This window comes from Amphiprion ocellaris, chromosome 2, assembly GCF_022539595.1.
Source record: "Amphiprion ocellaris isolate individual 3 ecotype Okinawa chromosome 2, ASM2253959v1, whole genome shotgun sequence".
In the NCBI taxonomy this organism is placed as follows: domain Eukaryota; kingdom Metazoa; phylum Chordata; class Actinopteri; family Pomacentridae; genus Amphiprion; species Amphiprion ocellaris.
This window is the reverse complement of record NC_072767.1, coordinates 33,071,897-33,091,782: the sequence shown is the minus strand read 5'-3', so window position 1 is coordinate 33,091,782 and position 19,886 is coordinate 33,071,897. Positions and strand designations below refer to the sequence as shown.

General features: G+C 40.2%; 1 protein-coding gene across 1 annotated transcript in view; it reads left to right on the top strand.

Annotated features, from left to right (window-relative positions):
- The window catches only part of atp10a (ATPase phospholipid transporting 10A), a 49,660-nt gene that overhangs the window by 14,646 nt on the left and 15,128 nt on the right, over positions 1-19,886 (top strand). Inside the window, exons 4-14 of the mRNA XM_023289101.3 lie at positions 1,763-1,869; positions 1,953-2,084; positions 2,244-2,374; positions 4,426-4,678; positions 7,150-7,367; positions 7,441-7,635; positions 11,600-12,161; positions 17,566-17,669; positions 18,098-18,224; positions 18,327-18,511; positions 19,089-19,446. Of these exons, the coding sequence (XP_023144869.2) occupies positions 1,763-1,869; positions 1,953-2,084; positions 2,244-2,374; positions 4,426-4,678; positions 7,150-7,367; positions 7,441-7,635; positions 11,600-12,161; positions 17,566-17,669; positions 18,098-18,224; positions 18,327-18,511; positions 19,089-19,446 (2,372 nt within the window). The remainder of the gene's footprint in view (positions 1-1,762; positions 1,870-1,952; positions 2,085-2,243; positions 2,375-4,425; positions 4,679-7,149; positions 7,368-7,440; positions 7,636-11,599; positions 12,162-17,565; positions 17,670-18,097; positions 18,225-18,326; positions 18,512-19,088; positions 19,447-19,886) is intronic.

Here is a 19,886-nt window from a genome sequence, read left to right as displayed (position 1 = left end):
CTGTATCAGAGGGAATTTGTGCTGAGATAAGGGCTCCTGGTGAGGCGGGACCGTGGTGCTTTAGAGCGTGATTGATTGAGGTGCTGAGCAGAATAAACAGATGTTGTCTTTGGGCTCCGCTATATATACTTGCCTACAACATCTATAGTTTCACCTGAGTGTAGCGGCGCTCATTTTGCTGGCACAGACATTTTCATGCAGGGGTTAAATTTATATTTGAGGAGGGGTCAGAGCTGCAGACATGATACATAACGACCGTTTCTTTAGTTGAACGTAGTTCTAGTGAAAACTGCACACAATGTGTTCTGTAGATGTGGGATCTTGAGTTTTTGCTGTGTGATTTTGTCAATGTCTTTTTAAAACCCTTTAAACCTGCTTGTCTGTCACATTTTTAGTCAACTGTATAATTTTTCTCTGAAATATAAGGTCCTGCACCTCTGTGGAAGCATATTTAGAAGTAGAGAGAACTCAAAAATGTTTTCTGTGCAGCAAAGGTACAATGCCATAAATCATTTTAAAAAAAAGAAGAAACTGAAATGGAATTTCTTTGTTTGCCAAAATTTGGAAAAAACTGGAATCAGCATGTACAACATTTCTCCAAGCGCCCACAGATGCAAACAATACTGGGAAAATGGTGATTTTACAAATTGTAGATATTTTACTACTTAAATGTTAACAGCTTCTACATACTACACGTATTTCACACCACTTTGCACGTGAACTCAAGAAAAATATTTCACCATGCTGAATGTATCGTTCTACAACTTACTGACAACTTGCGTCTCTGTTAACCATTTTTATTGAATTGATCATTTATGGAAATTTCCTTACAGTCTCTGTAATTTGTTTCCATCCTTGTCTTGTGTAAACACAGTTCAGCCCAATCGTCTCTGTATTTTTGTCTTATGACTGTTGATTACGCTGCAGTCATTCATGATTTCTCAGATGTGTTGAGGATTTTTTTTTTAACAGAAACTGGTACAAAAGATGTGTATTGACATTTAAAAAAAAACAGAAAAAAGTAATGTTGCTGGAATATCATGATTTTAAGCTTAGATTTGCTAGTTTTCCCTGAAAAAACTGCCCATCACACATGATTCCGCAAGTACCAGTGATTCCCTCTGTACAGTTTCTGGCTCTGATGAATGGTGGTGTCTTTTTTTTTTTTCTAAACGATAACACGCCTTTCAAACGTGCCTGCAGGTTTTTTTAGGGTTCAGAGGATAATAACGTTTGAGATGAAACCCATGCAGAATTACAAAGCTATTATGCCATAAATCACAACAAAAACATAAATTCAAAGTGGAATTTCTTCATTTGTTTTGCAAGAATTGCTCTGTAAACACAACCTGTAGTTCAGTAGAAAATTCACTTCATTTTTGACATTTGACTCTTGGTCACAGCTCAATAAATCATGACTTCTTAGTTGTTGTTGTTGTTGTTTTTTTTTTTTTTTTTTTTACATAATCTGGTGCAAACAGTTAATTTTGGCATTTTTTAAAATTAGATATGTAGAATAAAGTGGGTTTAATGAAATCTCGCAATTTTAGCATAGATTTGGTTAGTTTTGCTGACAAATCCGAAAGCCACACATGACACATTCAAGGGCTTTCAGTAAGTTGAAAACGCAATGATTTTTTTCTGTTTTTACAGTTTCTGGCTCTGATAAATGGTGTTACTTAGGCCATTTGTGTATAGATAACATGTCTTTCAAACCTGCGGATGTTTTAACCTCTGTTTTTTGCATCTTCTAACTTGACAGAATCCATCGAAGCGGCAGAAGAGATGCACTTTACAAAGAAAACCTGCTGCTGCGAGGCTGCACCATCCGCAACACAGAGGAGGCTGTGGGAATAGTCATTTACGCAGGTCGGCCCTCAAAATAACAGTGTTGCCGTGTATCACAACACTACATACTTGGCCTCTGACAAACACGCCGTGTGTCTTCGCAGGTCATGAGACCAAAGCCATGCTGAACAACAACGGCCCGCGTTACAAGCGCAGCAAACTGGAGAGACAGATGAATGTAGATGTGTTCTGGTGTGTCGTCATCCTGCTGGTCTTGTGCCTGTTTGCTGCTATTGGTATGTAACAGTTACGTAAACAGCTGTTAGGGCGGCCTGCAGTTTTCTTGTAATGAAGAAGAAAGAAAATCTCCTTTCATGTCGTGTGTACACCGTTTTTATTCCTCTCCTATGATTCCGGTGTTTATATGAGTTGACCTTGTGGTGTTGCTGTTCCAGGTCACGGGCTGTGGATGTTTCAGTACGGAGATAAGAGGCCTGTGTTTGACGTTCTTAGTCCAGAGGGGACGGACTTATCGCCCATCATGTCAGCCATTTATCTCTTCCTCACTATGATCATCGTCTTTCAGGTACAGAACAGAGAGGAGCTTAAAGAAACAAAGAAGCAGATAAAGATATAAAGGAGCCAAACAGTATCACTGAGTTTGAAATGTTTTATCCCACTGTACACAAGCGCTGCTGTAAATCAAAGCAGTATTATTTTAGCCCCTGGCTGCCTGCGACCTCTAGATCTTTATCTTCACATTTATTCTGGAACAGCCGTGAGAAAGCACATTATAAGCTTCATGCAGCAAAATCATCTCTGAAATGCAAGATCAAAATAGGAGAAAGTGACACCAGACAGCTATTGATCTGGTTCTTTCAGTTTTCTCACTTGCAAACTTGTCAGTAAACGTCACCCTGTCTGTCCTGCTGTGTGAGTCGCCTGATCTCAGGTAGCAGAAGTCAGCGAGGAGAAAGTCTTGGTTTCGCTGTACAAACAGTAACTGTGTAGGACTGGAAATTTACCAGTATTACCAGACATGTACTGATACACTTTCAAATAAACACACGACTGTTGGCGTTCAGAGGAGAGTGTGCAGACTTCACTGCCCTCGCAAAAGCCATGACTCATTTCTCCGGAACTACTTTCCAGAAATGTTGCCTGGAAATGTCCCACTCTGGATTCCACCAACATTTTTAAACAATCAAACGTGCACCCAGTACACTCATAAATCATTTGTTTAGCCCCCAAGGTTTTGGATGGTAACAGTACCACAGAACATTTTTGTTGTCATAGTAAGCCAGGTGAACTTCAGTGCCCCTTGTTTTTCACCACCATTTATCCTTGACTTTTATCTTACTACTTCATCTGTTACTTGTTTTTGACTATTTCAGTCGTTTATCCACTGTGTTTGTATGTTAGTGAATGGTGGAACACTGAGCGCTTTTTGTCTTTTGTCTTGAATTGATCAAGTACCTGCCTGTCAGGTTTAGTGTCTGTTTGGTAACAGAATGCCAAATGCAATAATTTTTTCTGCAAAACGGATCTACCCATGGGTATAACCTTAAACCTTGAACCTTGATCTTTATCTAACTGCTCAAGCCATTAATCTGTTACTTTTAGGTAAATGTTTCAGCTATTTAGTAATTACTTCGAACTCTGTGTTTTTAACCAGGTATTGTGTTCTTTTGCCTACTTTTCAACAGTTTATCCTTGATTTTTAGCTAGCAATTTATGTCCTCTATTGTAACAATTATTCTGGGACATTTAGCAATTTCAATATTTATCCATATTACTTTGGGGTACATCTACAACAATATAACATTCCTTTTACTAATTTCAACCCTTATCTATTAGCTGCAACAATTGTTTATACATTTTTTTAATCTTGATTGTTTTTTTTTTTTTTTTTTTTTACTCTAAGCTGGCTAGCTAATATAGGAAGCTAAGGATGAGCAAACACCTGTCAAAGCTGACTGTTGCAACTGTTTATCCATGACTTTATCCATGATTTCACCATGTATCTCTTACTTGTAGCAAATCATTTCAGTTGTTTATCCGGTATTGTTTAGCTAACAATTTGTAAATTGCTTTTAGAAATGTCACCATTTATCCATTAAATGTTTGTACTTTGTCCATTTCCTTCTTTTTAGCTAGCCATCTATGTAATCTATTTTTTCCCATCTTTGCTTATCTGAGTTTTTTAAATTACATTTTCTGTTGTTTCCAAGTAGTTCACATACTGTACAATCGTTCCATGTTTTCCCTGTCAATTGCGAAACTTCTACTAAAGTAAAAATAGTTCTGGTTGGGAATTTTCATTTTAATTTCATTTATTTTTAGCCATATATTGTCACTTTTATTAACCTGTTTCAGTTATTTATTCACTCCTTGAACCTGTTTAATCTGTTACTTTAAGATATTTCTGTTATTTAGCTATTACTTTTCTTTGTTTTAACTTTATAACTCTGTTGTTAAATGTGTAACTATCTATTTTAATCTTTTAACCATTACTTTTAGCAATTTCCTGATTTTCCTGTTATTTCAAGCGTAGTATTAGAACCGTTTATCCATTGCTTATCCGTTTAACTGATAGGCAGTTCTACGTCTCTTAATAAACACTCTCTCCTGTCTTAGGTGCTGATACCCATCTCCCTTTTTGTGTCAATTGAGATCGTCAAGATCTGCCAAGTGTACTTCATTCATCAGGACATGGATCTGTACGACGAGGAGACAGACTCTCACCTGCAGTGCAGAGCACTTAATATCACTGAGGATCTGGGCCAGATGCAATACATCTTCTCTGACAAGACAGGCACACTGACTGAGAACAAGATGGTGTTTCGACGCTGCACTGTGGCAGGGGTGGAGTACTCCCATGATGCCAATGGTGAGACAAGGAAGCCAGCAAACACACACACACACACACACACACACACACACACACACACTTGCATACCCTTACAGGAACAGTTAGCAGTCACTGTCTTGTTATTCCTCTGAATACCAAGCATTTTCTGGCCATTTTTTAAATTTCCTGTCACATTTCTTCTCACCATGGACTCGTTTTTCACAGCATTTTAAAGTCCTGCACCTCAGTGGATACAACTGTGTGGTAGCTACAAGTGGAGGGAATTCAAAAATGATCTTTATGCACTACAACAAAGTTGTAATGCCATAAATCATTAAAAAGGAAACAAAGAAAATTTTATGTTTTAATTTACAAGAATTGAAAAAAATACGAAATTATACAAAGTACCCATAGGAGCTACCAGTACAAGAAAAAATGGTGACTCTACATAATGCGAGTATTTTTAGCTCACGATCTGATCTCAGTACCTGTTTGCACCACCAGGTGGAGCATGTCATGGTTTAACACTGTAGAAGTGGAAGAGACCAGCACCTCCATGTTGGCAAGCAGAGAGCATTAGTAAAGGAACACTGTGACAGAGACTTAATGGCATCAACCTAGGAAACGAGTGATAAATGACATTGGGTCTAAATAAGATGGCGATCCTGCATCTCAGAGTAACATCTGACCGTCATTCTTGCGTGTTGTTTTGACATTACTGCTTGAAAACAAATATAAACAATGTATCGAGTATAGGTATGTGCAGACACCAGATACTTCAAAATTCACCCAATCTTGGGATTGCGCTTGGGTCATCCTTACTAAGCTGTATTAATATTTTACTATTTATATTTTACACAGCCTGCAGTTCAACTTTCAGAATTTTTATCAAGTGACAGTCGGTGACAGCCGAATCAATAATTGTTGCAGGAGGAGCGCAAAATTTTTAGTTTTTTACAGAATCAGTTCAGTCGTAGCAGTTTATTTTTGTCCAGGATTTTAATGAAATCTTATTATTTTAAGCTTAGATTTGGTAAACTTTCTTGACAAAACTGCCCGTCAAAGTCAGGGATGGGCCCTGGTTCTAAATGAGCCCTTGCTTTCTAAATCTCAACGAGTTCTGTCTTTCGGAGTCTGTAGCTCCGACAGACGGAACACCTGCTGTGGAGCAGCTCCGTCATTCATCTGCAGTTCTGTGCAGCAACACAGACGTGATGATGGAGGAGAAATAAACATTTAAAACTATGATTGAACTTCACTACAGTTGATGCAGAAAATGTTTATTGCCACAAGAGTAACAAGTCGTTGCATGTCAGAGCAGAAGCACGGTCAATCTGCAGAAAGATTTGGTGAACGCTCATCACGTCTGGAGCTTGTAGTTCATCCCTCGATAACCAGGTACATTATGTTTGCTAGCAGCCCGAAAACGGAGTTTACTAAATTATGCGAACATTAGCTAATAACTAGGTCAGTAAGAAGTAAGTGTTCTGCAGCCGTTTGTTGAACTGTGACTGTTTATGAGTTTGATCTGAAAATCAGAGTATCATTTTAGTTTCACATTCAGAGCAGCAGGATTTCATGATTTGGAGACTGCAGGCAAACTGACTTTATTTTCAGTTTTTCTATTTCTGGATGTTTGTGTCAGAAGTAGAAGTATTTCAACTGCTTTCTTCACTAAACTATTAAAATCACACGGTAAAAATACTGTCAGAGTCCTGCGTTGATTTTACACTCAAAAGTCAAAAATTAAACCAGTTTTATATTTATTATCTGTTCTGTTCTGACACTGTCCTCACTGCTCTGATTATCCCATCAACACAACATTAGTGTCTATATAAATGTTAATTTTTACACAGTACATGTGAGAAAATATAGCAATCTTTATTCTGTTCCTAATTTGCTTAATTTTTTTCTCTCAAAAAAAACAAACAAAAAGAAAGATGAGTAGTTCATGGACTATTGGAAAGTAAAAATGTGATGATTGTTTTACAGGTTTTGGCTCTAGTAAATGGTGTAATTTTGAAGGCTTCTTTAGAGACAAGAAAAGCATTCAGAGAGCGCAGTACTCCACCAAAGCTGCTCAGTCGCTGTATGGTTTCCAACAAATACGTCCGGAGTGGTGGATTTGTAGTAGGATCGCAATCATGTGATCGTCAGCAGGTAGCTGATGTAGTGTTCACTTGTTGTCATAGTTACAGCGACGCCATGCCGGTATCCCGCCATGATACAGAAATCTTTAACAAATCCGTGGATCCAGACAATAAGCCGCATCACTGCCAAAATCTAATCACTTGCTCTTTGTGTCATTTCTGACCTTCCCTGAAAATTTCATTGAACTCCGTTTTGGTTTTGAGTAATGTTGCGCACAGGTAAACAGGCAAACTGACAAATGAACGCCGATCGTCATAACTCTGCTGCGTTCCTTGGCAGAATAATAGCATGCCTTATAAACTTGCCAGTGGATGTTGGGATTCAGAAGTCATTGTTAATGCTGTGTTTGTGTTATTCAGCCAAAAGACTTGCCATGTACCAAGAAATGGATTCTGAGGAAGAGGAGTGTACGTCTCACGGCGGCACCCTGCCCCGGCGGGACAGTGTTACCAGCCACCAGAGCGCCCGAGTGGTGCTGCGATCCCAAAGCACCAAGTCCCACCGCAGGACGGGCAGCAGGGCGGAGGCCAAGCGAGCCAGCATCCTGTCCAAGCACACAGCCTTCAGCAGCCCCATGGTTAGTTTCCTCTGCTGTCCTGCTGTTTTCATGCTGTCGGCTCTTCACTGATAAAACCTGCTCTGTCCCGCAGGAGAAAGATATCACCCCTGACCCTAAGCTTCTAGACAAAGTCAATGACTGCAGCAGTCAAATGGACTTCATGCGCTTTCACAGCCAGCCCATGTCCCAGCTGCCCTCTGACCTCTCCGACACCATTGATTTCTTCATCGCTCTCACCATCTGCAACACGGTGGTGGTGTCCTCCCCCAACCAGCCCAGGCACAAGGTAACCCTCGGCTAAATCAATTCAGTCAAACCTTCCTCCTGGAAATAAGAGATTACATCTTGATTTGATCACACATGCTGCCAGATGTGTGATTTTTATTAAACTGATTTTGCCGTAATTTTATTTCACACTTCTTTGTTCTGGTTTGTTGCTTTTCTTAGTCTAGTGTGTTCTGTTATTGTGTGTGCATCTCTGTGGCACCGAGTGTTTAACTAGCAGGTAAAGCCGGCTGTGCTTTTAATTACTGTAATAGACGTGTCTGTTCTGCTGGTGAAGAAGCTGAGCTTGTAATATCGTGCTGACAGCATAACAGCGGCTGGGTGATGTCCTGCTGGAGCCACCAGAATGCAACTTACAAGCTTCTCTCCACATCAGCCTTCCTTTTATCAGAGTGTGTCTGTGCTGTTACAATTTTACAAGCAAATGTACTTAATCTGGTGAATAATTAATTTACCCTGTTCTTTTATAACTACGATACCTTTTAAAAATGCAAAAAGAAAAGTACTTTTGGATAGATGTTGCCTTTATTTGATAGTAAACATGCAACAGGAGACAATGGGAGACAGAGGCAATGATGTACCCCCAGAAACACTGGAAATATACACCAACCAGCCGCAACACTAAAATTATCTACCTATTATTGTGAGTGTGTGTCACTACTGCAGCCAAACAGCCCTGGCAATTCTGGGCACCTTTGAGGGCGGTCCTGTGGTATCTGGAAGCAGATCCTTTGGGTTCTGTAAGTGGCAGGGTGGGATCTCCATGGTGATCCATGGGGAGCCTTACGGAAACAAAGAAAGCATGAATTGGTCTTCAGTTATACTTGGTTTGTAGTGCTAATTAGCAAATGTTTGCATGCTAACACGCTAAACTAAGATGATAATAGTAAACTTTGTACCTTGTAAAAATCAGCACATAAACATTGTTGCTGTGTGGATGTTGGCGTTTCGCTTTAAGCACCACTATGTCTGATGCAGCCTGATGGAGCTGCTGTCATCGCTGTAGTTTTCTGGTGAATTTCTTAATATTTTAGGTGTTTCTATGCTCTTAGACATATACTGGGAGATCCCAAATAGACGTGTCTCTCTTTAAAGTGGTTATAATTTAAAAAGTATTGTGATCCACTGCCCAAAGCTTCTGTTACACTATGTAATTCTTAATTCTGCCATCATTTTGTCAGAAAATAGTGTCACAGTAGGATGGAGTCCTACAGACACCATCTCAATGCACCATCTACCAACAAGCCAAAGTACAAATCACTGGTGTTTTGTTCCTTACGAGTCCTTTGTAATCTGAAACAAGAGTAATATGTAGAAAGCAACAGAGGATCCAAAAATTCAACTGATATGCTTCCAAAAACTACCAAAACACTGACAGGAGGGCTTCTCTAAAGTGCCCGATTTCTTGTTTGTCTTTTTTTTAACTACATGGGAGTAGTTTCCATCTTTTGATGAAAAGAATTCAAATTCAAGCTGCTTGTTATATAATTCGAAAACCTTTCCAAAATCCAACAAAGCCTGTGTTTGCACGTAGCTTTCACTGTTGTGCTGCGTGTATCTTTGATGTGCTCGGTCCAGTCGAAGCTGCGTATCCGTGTTTTGTTTTGCTCTTGTGTGAGTCTGGGTGTGGTCGTCCTGTTCAGAGGTGATATCCTTTCCTCGCCACAAACCGTCCTGCCAGGCAGACGCACAAATCTGCACAGATTAATCCGTGCACAGTGACACATTATTTATGTGAGGCTGTGTTTCTGTTTGGAGGTTATCTGATAACATGGAGGGAAATGTAAATCTGCAGAATACTGCTGGCTCTGACACAGTCTCAAGTTTTCTTTTCTTTCACTTTTTATTGTTTTACTTTGTTGTCCTTTGTGTCAGTGTAATTGTTCACATTTTCTGATGATGCCCTTGTGGCTAACCCAGCACCTGAAGGATTTATACTTGTATATATGTGAGAACTGTGGCTCCTGCTGCCAGGAGACCTCAAAGTGAGTCACTCTTTATGCTATTGTACTGCACCACCTTGGGATGAAGGATTGGCTGAAGGATTACAGCCAGGAGGGGCATTTTCATCAGTTTGAGATCTTCTGTGCCAGTAGAGCTGGGCCTTATTTTTTCTCAAAGATAATAAAAATCCCTCCTAAGAACTTTTTAAGCTTAAGAAATGTTTCCCAAAAGTAGTTTACACACTTTATGAGCCTCTTACAAGTTATCATAGATTAATGAATAATCTCCGTCCACTGGTTTCAGTCAAGTTTTTCTTGTTCTTTGCATTTACCCATGTTCCCTAATACTCTCTTTAAAGCTACGGTAATCAGTATTTCTTGACACACTTCATTGCCATAACATTGTCTTAACCTTTGACCATCACAGTCTGTAGCTGGAAATGAGCTGTCATCTGTCTGTGGACTCTCGGCAGCTCAAACTTGTTTATACTCAAGACACAGCAGCATATGTGATGGAACTGCACAGAGGATTGTGGGTCTGAATGGCCAGAAAGCATGCTAAGGCTTGCATACTGCAAAATCCGACTTGATGTCATAAACGTCGTGGTATTTTTGGTATACTTCGTTGATGTTAATGTGTCTTGGGACACATCAAATCTATTTCTGGGTTACCATATAGATGTTAGAAGAATGTGGTGACACATTAGGTTAAACGGAGGACTCTTTTTTAGTAAAATTGGGATTTGAGACCACGGGTGTATGTGGACGTTTAGATTGAGTATCTTTGTGTTTGAGGTGCGTGCGTATGCTCGTGCTCATATGGTGGTATTGTGTTGGCACACTTAATATAACAGTTCTTCATTTAGTTATAGTTTTAATACAGTTTGGATTACAGACAGTTGAACTGATAACTTTCAAGTGTATTCTGTAGTGGCAGCTCCATAGAGAGCTGACATTAGGCTTTTAACAGAGTGGCTGCACAGCTGCTCTGAGTGCCGCTTTGGGAAAATTTTAAATTTTAGAGTATTTATACACACGTGTAGAATAAAACTCATCATATAACTCTCTAAAACCCAAGCATTGATGTTACTGATGTGTAATTTTCTTCTTTATTTTTCAGCTGTTGATAGTAACTCTCTGTTCAAGACAATAATCAGGTTTCTTTTCTCTTTTTTCTTCTGGTTTTTACAGGATTTTGTGAAAAGTAGCAAAATTGTAACAACAGATCTTAATGCTGACAAATATCACAAATTTAATTTTAACAAAGTCCATAAATTATTAGGGATACATTATTCAATTATATGAATATATGGATCTTAAAAATGCAATGTGATACATCACAATAGAAAGCAGTGGGTTTCACTGATGAATCTCTGGTTTATCTCTACCTGACGCTTTGCTCCCCTCATGTCTGTAAATGATGTGGACAAAATATTAAGAACACTCTTTAATATAATATAATCCAGTATGACACCATCACAAACTAACCTTCTGAGTCCTCATTAAAGTAGAATTAATATATTTTATTGATGTCAACAAAAACTGAAAATGTAGAAGATTTGTAAAAGTAGAATGAATGGCAAAGCTGTTGCATTGGAGTTTATGGGTGTTCCTACTGAAAAACACTGAAAAAAATGTTCCAAATCTTGTGTGATGTACTTTTTAAGTTAATACGTTCTTTGAATCCTTAGTAATTAAGGGGAAAGGTTATTACTGGTCAAACTCTTAGCTGGAAAATTGTTGAGATTGGTCCAAAAGAGAGCCAGGAAGTCAGAACATGTTGTTTAAAAATGGAATGTGGTATGTTTTTCCCTTATTAATGTGTTTCCCTCTGTGGTGTTGTGAGATTTGTAGAGTTTGTCTACAGTCACTCTGTAATGAGAACTGCTAATCAGTGTTAAAAGGCTGCTTTAACTGTGGACAGAGTAAAGACGAGATTGATTTTTAAGAGGAAATGTGCCCCTGCTACAATCTGTAAGTTCTGCTGCAGATGTGATTGACCAACTTTTCTTTGTCCTCCAGGTCCGGATGAGGTTTGAGCTGAAGTCTCCAGTTAAGACCATCGAGGATTTCATCAAACGCTTCACCCCCAGCCGGCTGACCTCCGGCTCCAACAGCAGCAGCTCCTCCAGCCTCATCACCAACCGCTCCTCCAATAAGGGATGCTCCAGCCTGCTGTCGTCTCCATCGGCAGAGAGCACGCTCACCAAACTGCACGAGGAACGTTCATGTGGAGGTTTGGAAAACGCCTTCAGCCCCGTCCCGCCCAGCTACGATGGAAAGGCCTCCTGGAACATAGAGGAAGGAGAGCTGCGCTACGAGGCTGAGTCGCCGGATGAGGCTGCGCTGGTCTACGCCGCCCGGGCCTACAAGTGCTCCCTCGTCGGACGTCTCCCCGACCAGGTGACTGTGGAGCTGCCTCACCTGGGGAAGCTGAGCTTTGAGCTGCTGCACACTCTGGGCTTCGACTCCACCAGGAAACGCATGTCTGTGGTGGTTCGACACCCTCTGACGGATCAGATCACCGTCTACACCAAAGGAGCCGATTCTGTCATCATGGACCTCATCAAACCACCCAACACAGGTAGGAAATTGTTCATATTTATCAAAACTTTATCCATTCTTAGATTATTGCATGCAGCTGGGAAATTGAAGGTGAATTTAAAGTTGGTGCAGTCTTGAATGCTGTTGGCTGTTATGTGGTTTGGATTGGATGTGTGACAGATGCTGTATCATGTTCCAGCAGACATGATGAATCGTGGCTGTCAGGTGGAGATCAGCCACTAATCATTTTATGTAATCTTCACATGGCACATGGGCTTACTGGACATGTCAGTAATGAGAATAGTGTCACTTTATGCTGGTCAGTCCAGAATGATTTGTTTTCAGCTGGACTTTGGTGAAAACGTGATGAGACTGGGTGTGAACGCAGCACAGGGAGGTGCTCTTTGTCTTTATAGAGCACTAAAGGTCTCACCCAGCCTTCACTAAACCTTCAAGCTTTCCACTGAGGTAAACATATAAAGTCACATGTTATGTAAGAACTTGTATTTTTAGAGCTGCTCAACTCAATGCCTACCTTGACGGCTTTCTCAAAACAACTTCCTTGTGCATTTTTTTCCTCCTTTTTTCCTTGTTCCGTCTCCTACTCGTTCTTTTATGTCCTAATGGCAAAGGTGTAGCAGGTTGTTAGTATTCCAGGCACACAAAGAGCCACACAGGCACTTTTCACTAATGCTTTGTACACAGTCACCAGACATCATCTGTCCAACGGTGCTTAGCAGGGACTGTTTCAACGCACATGAAGGCTAAACACAACGTGCTGTTTGTAGGGCTGCAGCCAAGGATCATTTTAATCATTATATTTTGGTGATTGATCATTTATTCCGTAGAATAGTTTAGAAGAAATTTCATTCACATTTTCCTTGACGCCAAGTCTTTAGGCTCCTTGTTTTTGTCTAATTAACCGTTTGCAACTGAACGAAGAGTGATTGAAATAATATGAAACACAGCCATAGCAGCAAATCCAAAGATTTGAGACGCTGGAACCATCATGTTTGGCAGTTTTTATTGTTAAATGACTAAGACACTTCAGATGCAATTTCTTTGGATTGATGAGCCACATATGAAATTTTACATTTAACAAACTGTGCTATTGTGTTGTATTATTGGAAGTGTATTGGGATGTGCTAATCAACAGATGGGAATAGAGAGAGACGCTGACCAATTACAGCCAATAAACTGATGTGCACTAGAGTTGAAATGATTAATAAAGTAGTTGTCAGCTATTAAATTGTCAACTATTTTGACAATTGACAAATCAATTTGAATAATATTTTAAGAAAAAAATAAATTCTCTGATTCCAGGTTTAGAAATGCGATTATTTTCTAGTTTTTTTCCTCCTCTATGATAGTAAACAGAATATCTTTCTAAGGCATTGGAGGACGTTATACTGGGTTTTGGGTCATTATTTTCACTGTTTTTGGACATGTTATAGACCCAAATGACTAAAAACAGAGTAAGTGTGTCTTTGGTTTCAGTAATTTTTTAAAGAAAAAAGTTTATCATCTCTGATTGCAGCTTCTTAAATGTGAGTATTTTTATTTTTTTTAAAAAGGTACTCTTGTAAGGTATTTTCTTTCCTCCTCTATGACAGTGACCTGAATACCTTTGAGTTCTGGACAAAACAATAGACTAGTCATCTTGGTGTTTTTGAAACATCGCTTGACATTTTTCATCATTTTTTGCCATTTTATAGACAAAACAACTGTTTGTGGTACATAAATGAGCTTTTAGGGGTTTAATTAATGCCTGGAGGGGGACTTCAGCTTTATTCACAAGGCCTATCAAAGTAATTGTAATTAGAGACAACTGCAGGCGCCTACATACCAAACATTAGACAGTCACTAAATCTTTATTTTTACACACTTCCTTATATTCTGTATGCTGCAGTATATTGAATCTCAATTAATTAATAATCCAAATTATACTGTATAATACGTCAAGTTACTGTTTTGTTTTTGTATCAGATCCTGGACTTCGTGTCTGGATGCACATTGAGCAGAAGAAGTACTTCCTGCCTCTACTCTTTATCATTCTTTTGTAAGTGCAGTACTTAATCACTGGAGTGTACCTTCCAGGTATCAGGACTTCTACTTTGTTTACACGCTGACCATGATTTAGTGAGATGCACATTTCTTTTCATGATGTGGTATTTGGTGTAAAAGCCCCATAAACTAGTCGTATATTCTCCATATTTATATTTTGATGGAATGAATCAACCTGCGCAGCAACTTGTCTCGACTTCCTCTTAGTAAAAGCCTGCTGTCATGTCGTGTGTGTGATTCATTTATTTCTCATGCCTGCTTTGTGGCTCCCTCCTCGTCATTAGAAGCAGGCAGTTCATCTCAACAAGGCAGCTCAGCTTTGCAGAAAAATGACTCTCTGGCTAAATTATCCTCCTACTCTGAATAAAGACTTGTTAACTGCAACACATCAACGGAGGAAAGCACTCCCATCTAGTTTTGGCATGTTTTCCAGCTGACGTGCAGTCCCATTCTTCGCAGGAATTCTGAATTACAATATGATTTATTGTATTGATTTTCCATTATGGGGACCATGCAGCCCTTTCGCATTTGCTGATTGTTCATCATTTTTAAAGCCCTGTTCAGAGCGGTGCCTGAGCTGGCACACTGTGGCATTTAGAAGTTTTTCACGTCCTTAAAATTCAGAGCGATGCTGTTCACTAGAGAAGAGAGTCTCCACTGGGACAGATCCACACCCACCCACTCCTCCACCTTGTGTCTCAGTCCAGAAGCTTTAATGGCCAGCGGGGTGTGCCCTCACACAGACAACTCACTACTGTGTTTCACCATTGGGCAAAAGCAGCCAATTAGAGCGCAGTACGAGCTGGGCCTCCTCGTAACACAGACCTCCATAATGGCTCCATTCAGGCGATGAGGGAGTAGTTCAGTGTCACTCTAATAACAGTGCACGTGCACGTGGACATGGACTGTCGACCCTCAGGGCTCAGCAGTGAAGAGTGTGAGCCTCATGATGTAACTCTAGTCTGGTTCCTGCTGCAGAGGCCTGTTCAACTGCAAGTTCCACCTTAAAACAGAACTTTAATTTTAATGTTATTCATCCAGGTTTTGTTGCTCACAGCTTGTCTGTTGAGTGACAAAATTATGTAATTAAAGCTGCTGTAATCAATATTTATTACATCATAGACCGGGTTAAATGACTATTTGTGCTCATAAGTGTATGTACCCTTGCATAATTTGTAAAATATGTAGCATTATTTAAAATGAAAACATGAAAGCACAGAGCAAATACAATTGTGAGATAATAACTTAGACGTAGATATTCCATTAAAAATCATCCCTTTCCAGCTAGAATAGTCATTTACCACATTCACAATGTCTACACAGGATTTCTGATTAATTTAATAGACAACTGCTTTTCTTCCAAAAATAAGGACATTTCTAAGTGACCCCAAACTTTTGAACGGTTTTGCATGTATCCTTATGAGCTCAACTATAAATGCAACCTATAAATGCAAAATCATTATTAACTCGACTGAGTTGTGTTTCAGCACATTTCAACTCATTGTTTTAGCTTTATTGTTTTCCTAGCCTCTTGCCACTCCTATGCCATCTTTTTCAGCTGCTGTAGATGATCCTGAAAGCACACTACAACCTAAAACCAAATGGTAGACATGCACTTAGCAACTGACTGTTGAACATTGTGTAGCATTGAGCAACTATACAGAGCTACATGCTAGACCTAGATGTTTCTCTGAGGAGTAAATCAAGACAGTGGTGTGAAGAGTGTGGATATGGCATTTAACACAGTTTTTCTTGGCTCAGAATGGGCATTTGCAGAGTGACTACCCACAATAGTAACTGCTGCAGTTACAGTAAAGGCAATTTAGTCTGGGTTTCCTCATTTAGCAGAAATCTACAGACTTGAATTTTGAATGTATCTTTGTTAGCATCTACCATTATTTTTTGCCTCTAGGAAATGCACTGAATTCAAGTGAGAAAGAATTTATTTTTCATCTTATTTTGAAGTAAATTGTTTTACATTTGCAGGAATGCCACATAACATGAAGTGAACAGTGCTCTGTTTATTCAAATGTCGAAGCGCACTAAAGATATGGTATCCCTACATTCACTTTATAATCAGGGTCTCAGTATTGATCAGAATAATAGTAAGCGTGCAACCCCAAGCTGTACTGTCAGCTAAGCTCTGTTAAAACCAACAGACACAGTTAGCAACTAGCTGTGATTGTAGCATTTAGCAGCTAAACAGATATTTCACCCAGGAGTCCACAGAGACACGACAGAGCTCCAAGAAAGGTGAATACTGCCTCTTAAATTTCTTGAGTGAATACAGACATGATTGTTAATGAATGCTAAAGCTACTCTTTCTGCCCTGTGTACAGTTGGGCAACACTTTGCTAACATGCTGGCCAACTTAAGATAAAAATATATATCAGAATGATTCTCTTGTATATAAAAACAAAGCATTGTTTACTTCCATGTTTGCGTACTTTTCTGAAATGTTGGTGCCACCTGTTGATTAGTGGAATTTCCTTGGCTCAAAAAGTTTATGACACCACAGCAGGGCGCCACACATAAATCTACAGCTCTTTAGCATTAATAGCTGTTAAAACTCCTCTGGGAACCTTCAACACACAGGACTCAAGTCCTGTTTGAGGTGGATTTTCCCATTTTCAGGGGCAGGAAAAATAAACATTGTGTAAAGTTCCACCTGTTTCTGTAAGGCCTTCTGGTCTGAGCAGCTCATGGTTTTTCCATAGCCAAAGAGACTATAGTGTAAATATTACTTCTTTATGAGACAACCAAGGCTGTGTCAGTTGTGAAAAAAATATTCTCATATTTTTAAGAAAAAAATAACTTTTTCTGGCTGAATTCTTTGATTGCTGCCTATTTTGTGTTGATTTGTTCCTTTCAGTAAAAATAATTTTGCGCGGCGGTCCATGTGTCGCTGTGCCTGCCAAGCTGTCGTGTTATTACTGAGATTACATGGACGGTAATCAGAGTGTTGGCTGGTGCATCTGTGTCAGGAGACCCATAAAGCCAATCTGTTTGTGTGCTGTCCCACTGCCAGAGAGATGGCCAAGATGCTGCAGCCACACAGACACTTCTGCAAGACTCCAGTACAAAACACCATCTTAAAAAACATGCAACACTCAGTCATATTAAAGTCATTCAGACAGGTAGTTGAAATACGTTGATTATGGTTGTAAGATGATATGTTTTATCATCTGATATGAAGACCTGATGAAATATATTGAAATGCAGTGTACATGGTTAGTTTAGGTGTGAGGACAGATGGCTTTTCTGTGCCTTTTGGAAGAACTATTTGGCAATTTGGAACTAAAATGTCAAACCGCTTATGGTAATTCCCTTGAAACAATATTATTTAATCTTCATTCCTCTGTGTTTCTCTGTCTTTTAAGGTAACTCCAAAGGGAAAAGGCAGAAGAAAATCGTCTGCAGGACTCAGAACTACCTGAACCTGTATGCAGCAGATGGCCTTCGCACACTGTGCATTGCAAAAAAGGTAAGCAAACAGGGATCCATAAACCTCACAAGAAGCGCTCAACGCTGTCGTCCTTCATTTCAGTGCTTCAGACGGAGAAAGAGATGCTGCGTCTCAGTGGCGTTTTGGCAGTATGCGTTTGTAGCCCGGCACAGATGATCACATGGGCCGGCCCTTCCAAAAGTGACATTCTTCGTGACTCAGCTGCAATCTGTGCCACTTTCCCAGCCTGTTAATTTATGCTCTCACAAGCCGGGCTCATTATATTCCTGCTTGTGCAAAGCCTGTCACCGACACAAAGTGATAAAACACCTTGTCAAGGTCTCACATTCTGCTGTGGATCTTTCACTGCAGTGTGGGGAAAAGAAGGAGAAGCTGCTCCACTGTTCAGTTTTACCCTCAATACACGTGATAATTTGTGTGTGATAATGTTTGTGTTTTTGTGTCAGATTCTGAGCCAGGAGGAGTACGCCTGCTGGCTGCAGCGTCACTTGGAGGCTGAGACGGCTATTCAGGGACGAGAGCAGCTGCTGTTTGAGTCGGCCCTGCGACTGGAGACAAACCTCCAGCTCCTCGGTAGATTTCACAACATTTTCATCCTGCGCTTGTAGCTGGAAGTGTGACTTTAGTACGTTTCATTAAATATATGGCTCTAATGTTGCGCGTCTTCACCTACAGGAGCGACGGGCATTGAAGATCGACTGCAGGACGGAGTTCCTGAAACTATAGCTTCTCTGAGGAAGGCTGGCCTGCAGATTTGGGTGCTGACAGGTGACAAACAGGAAACAGCCGTGAATATCGCATATGCCTGCAAGCTGCTGGACCCCGAGGAGGAGATCCTGACGCTCAATGCTGACTCTCAGGTGACCAGCAGAGTCCAGAACCTCGTAGATCAGAGTTGAATTTCAAGCACCCAAATGTATATATAGAACAAAAATGTGTTCAGTTACTTGGGTTACCTACTAATATGTGGTAAATAAAAGATCTATAAATATTCTTGTTTGGTTGTTCTGAGATTGTCTTCACTGAGTTTGCAGTTTATGGATTTATTTGTAGAATCAAACACCACATTTTGATTTCAGACAAATTACAAAAGAGACTACAACAACTTGGAGAGGATTTGTTGAATCTGCAGCAAAAAACTGCTAGTGCCCCTGATCTAAAACCTCCAGAGACATAAAACAAAACAGAAACAGGCACTTAAATCACTAATATTATGATAATGATGACCCCAAAAATAACAAATGTGATTGTGTATCTCAGCTTTCCTTGTCGAAAACTCACCTTTAATGAAGTGAGATGGTCCACTTCAGAGTCATGATGTTTAATTCTGTGCTGTTGAAGCATCTGGTTTCCAGATGTGAAGCATGTCTGGGAGATTTGATACTAAACAATGCTGTGTCCTGATGCTGAACCTGCTCTGTGCTCTCTCCCAACCAGGAGGCGTGTGCGCTGCTGCTGGAGGAGAGTTTACACTACATCCAAGCCAAATTCCTCTGCAGCTCTGCAGACCAAACCACCAAGGCCTTCCATTCCAGCTTTGCGCCCTTTGACCTCCATCCCTCTTCATCTCTGTCCTCCTCATCCTCCCACGCCGCTCCCTTCCTGGTACACCGGCTGGGCCTGGTGATTGACGGCCGGACCTTGGCCTACGCGCTGGATAAGAGTTTGGAGGATAAGTTTCTGGCTGTTGCGCGCAGCTGCCGTTCGGTTCTCTGCTGCCGATCCACTCCGCTGCAGAAGAGCATGGTGGTCAAACTGGTGCGGAACAAGCTGAAGGTCATGACTCTGGCTATAGGTGAGTGTAAGGTCAATAATACACACATTATGATTTAAATAAAACCCTTTTTATTTGAGCTGTTGACTGACAGGTGCCCCAGTGTTCATGATTGTTAGACTTGTGCACCTATTGCAGCAGATTTCACCAGAAGAGAAACAAAACTTTTACTCTCATCTCATGTTTGCATGTGTTTACAGTGACAGACACAAGAATTTGAGCCTCTTAACATCTAAAGTTGTGATAAAACGTTCCTTTGCATTAAATGGATTAAACTAAATGCTGCAGGCTATCACCAGTGTGTACAATCTGACAGTGTCCAGACAGATCAAAATACGCCTGAACTTTCATACACAGCTGCTGACAGGAGAAAAGAATCGACAAGAAAAGTAGCTTCAAAATTCAGATTGGCTTGACTGAAGTTCTTCATTTTTTAAGGTGGTAATGTGTATCTGCCTCAC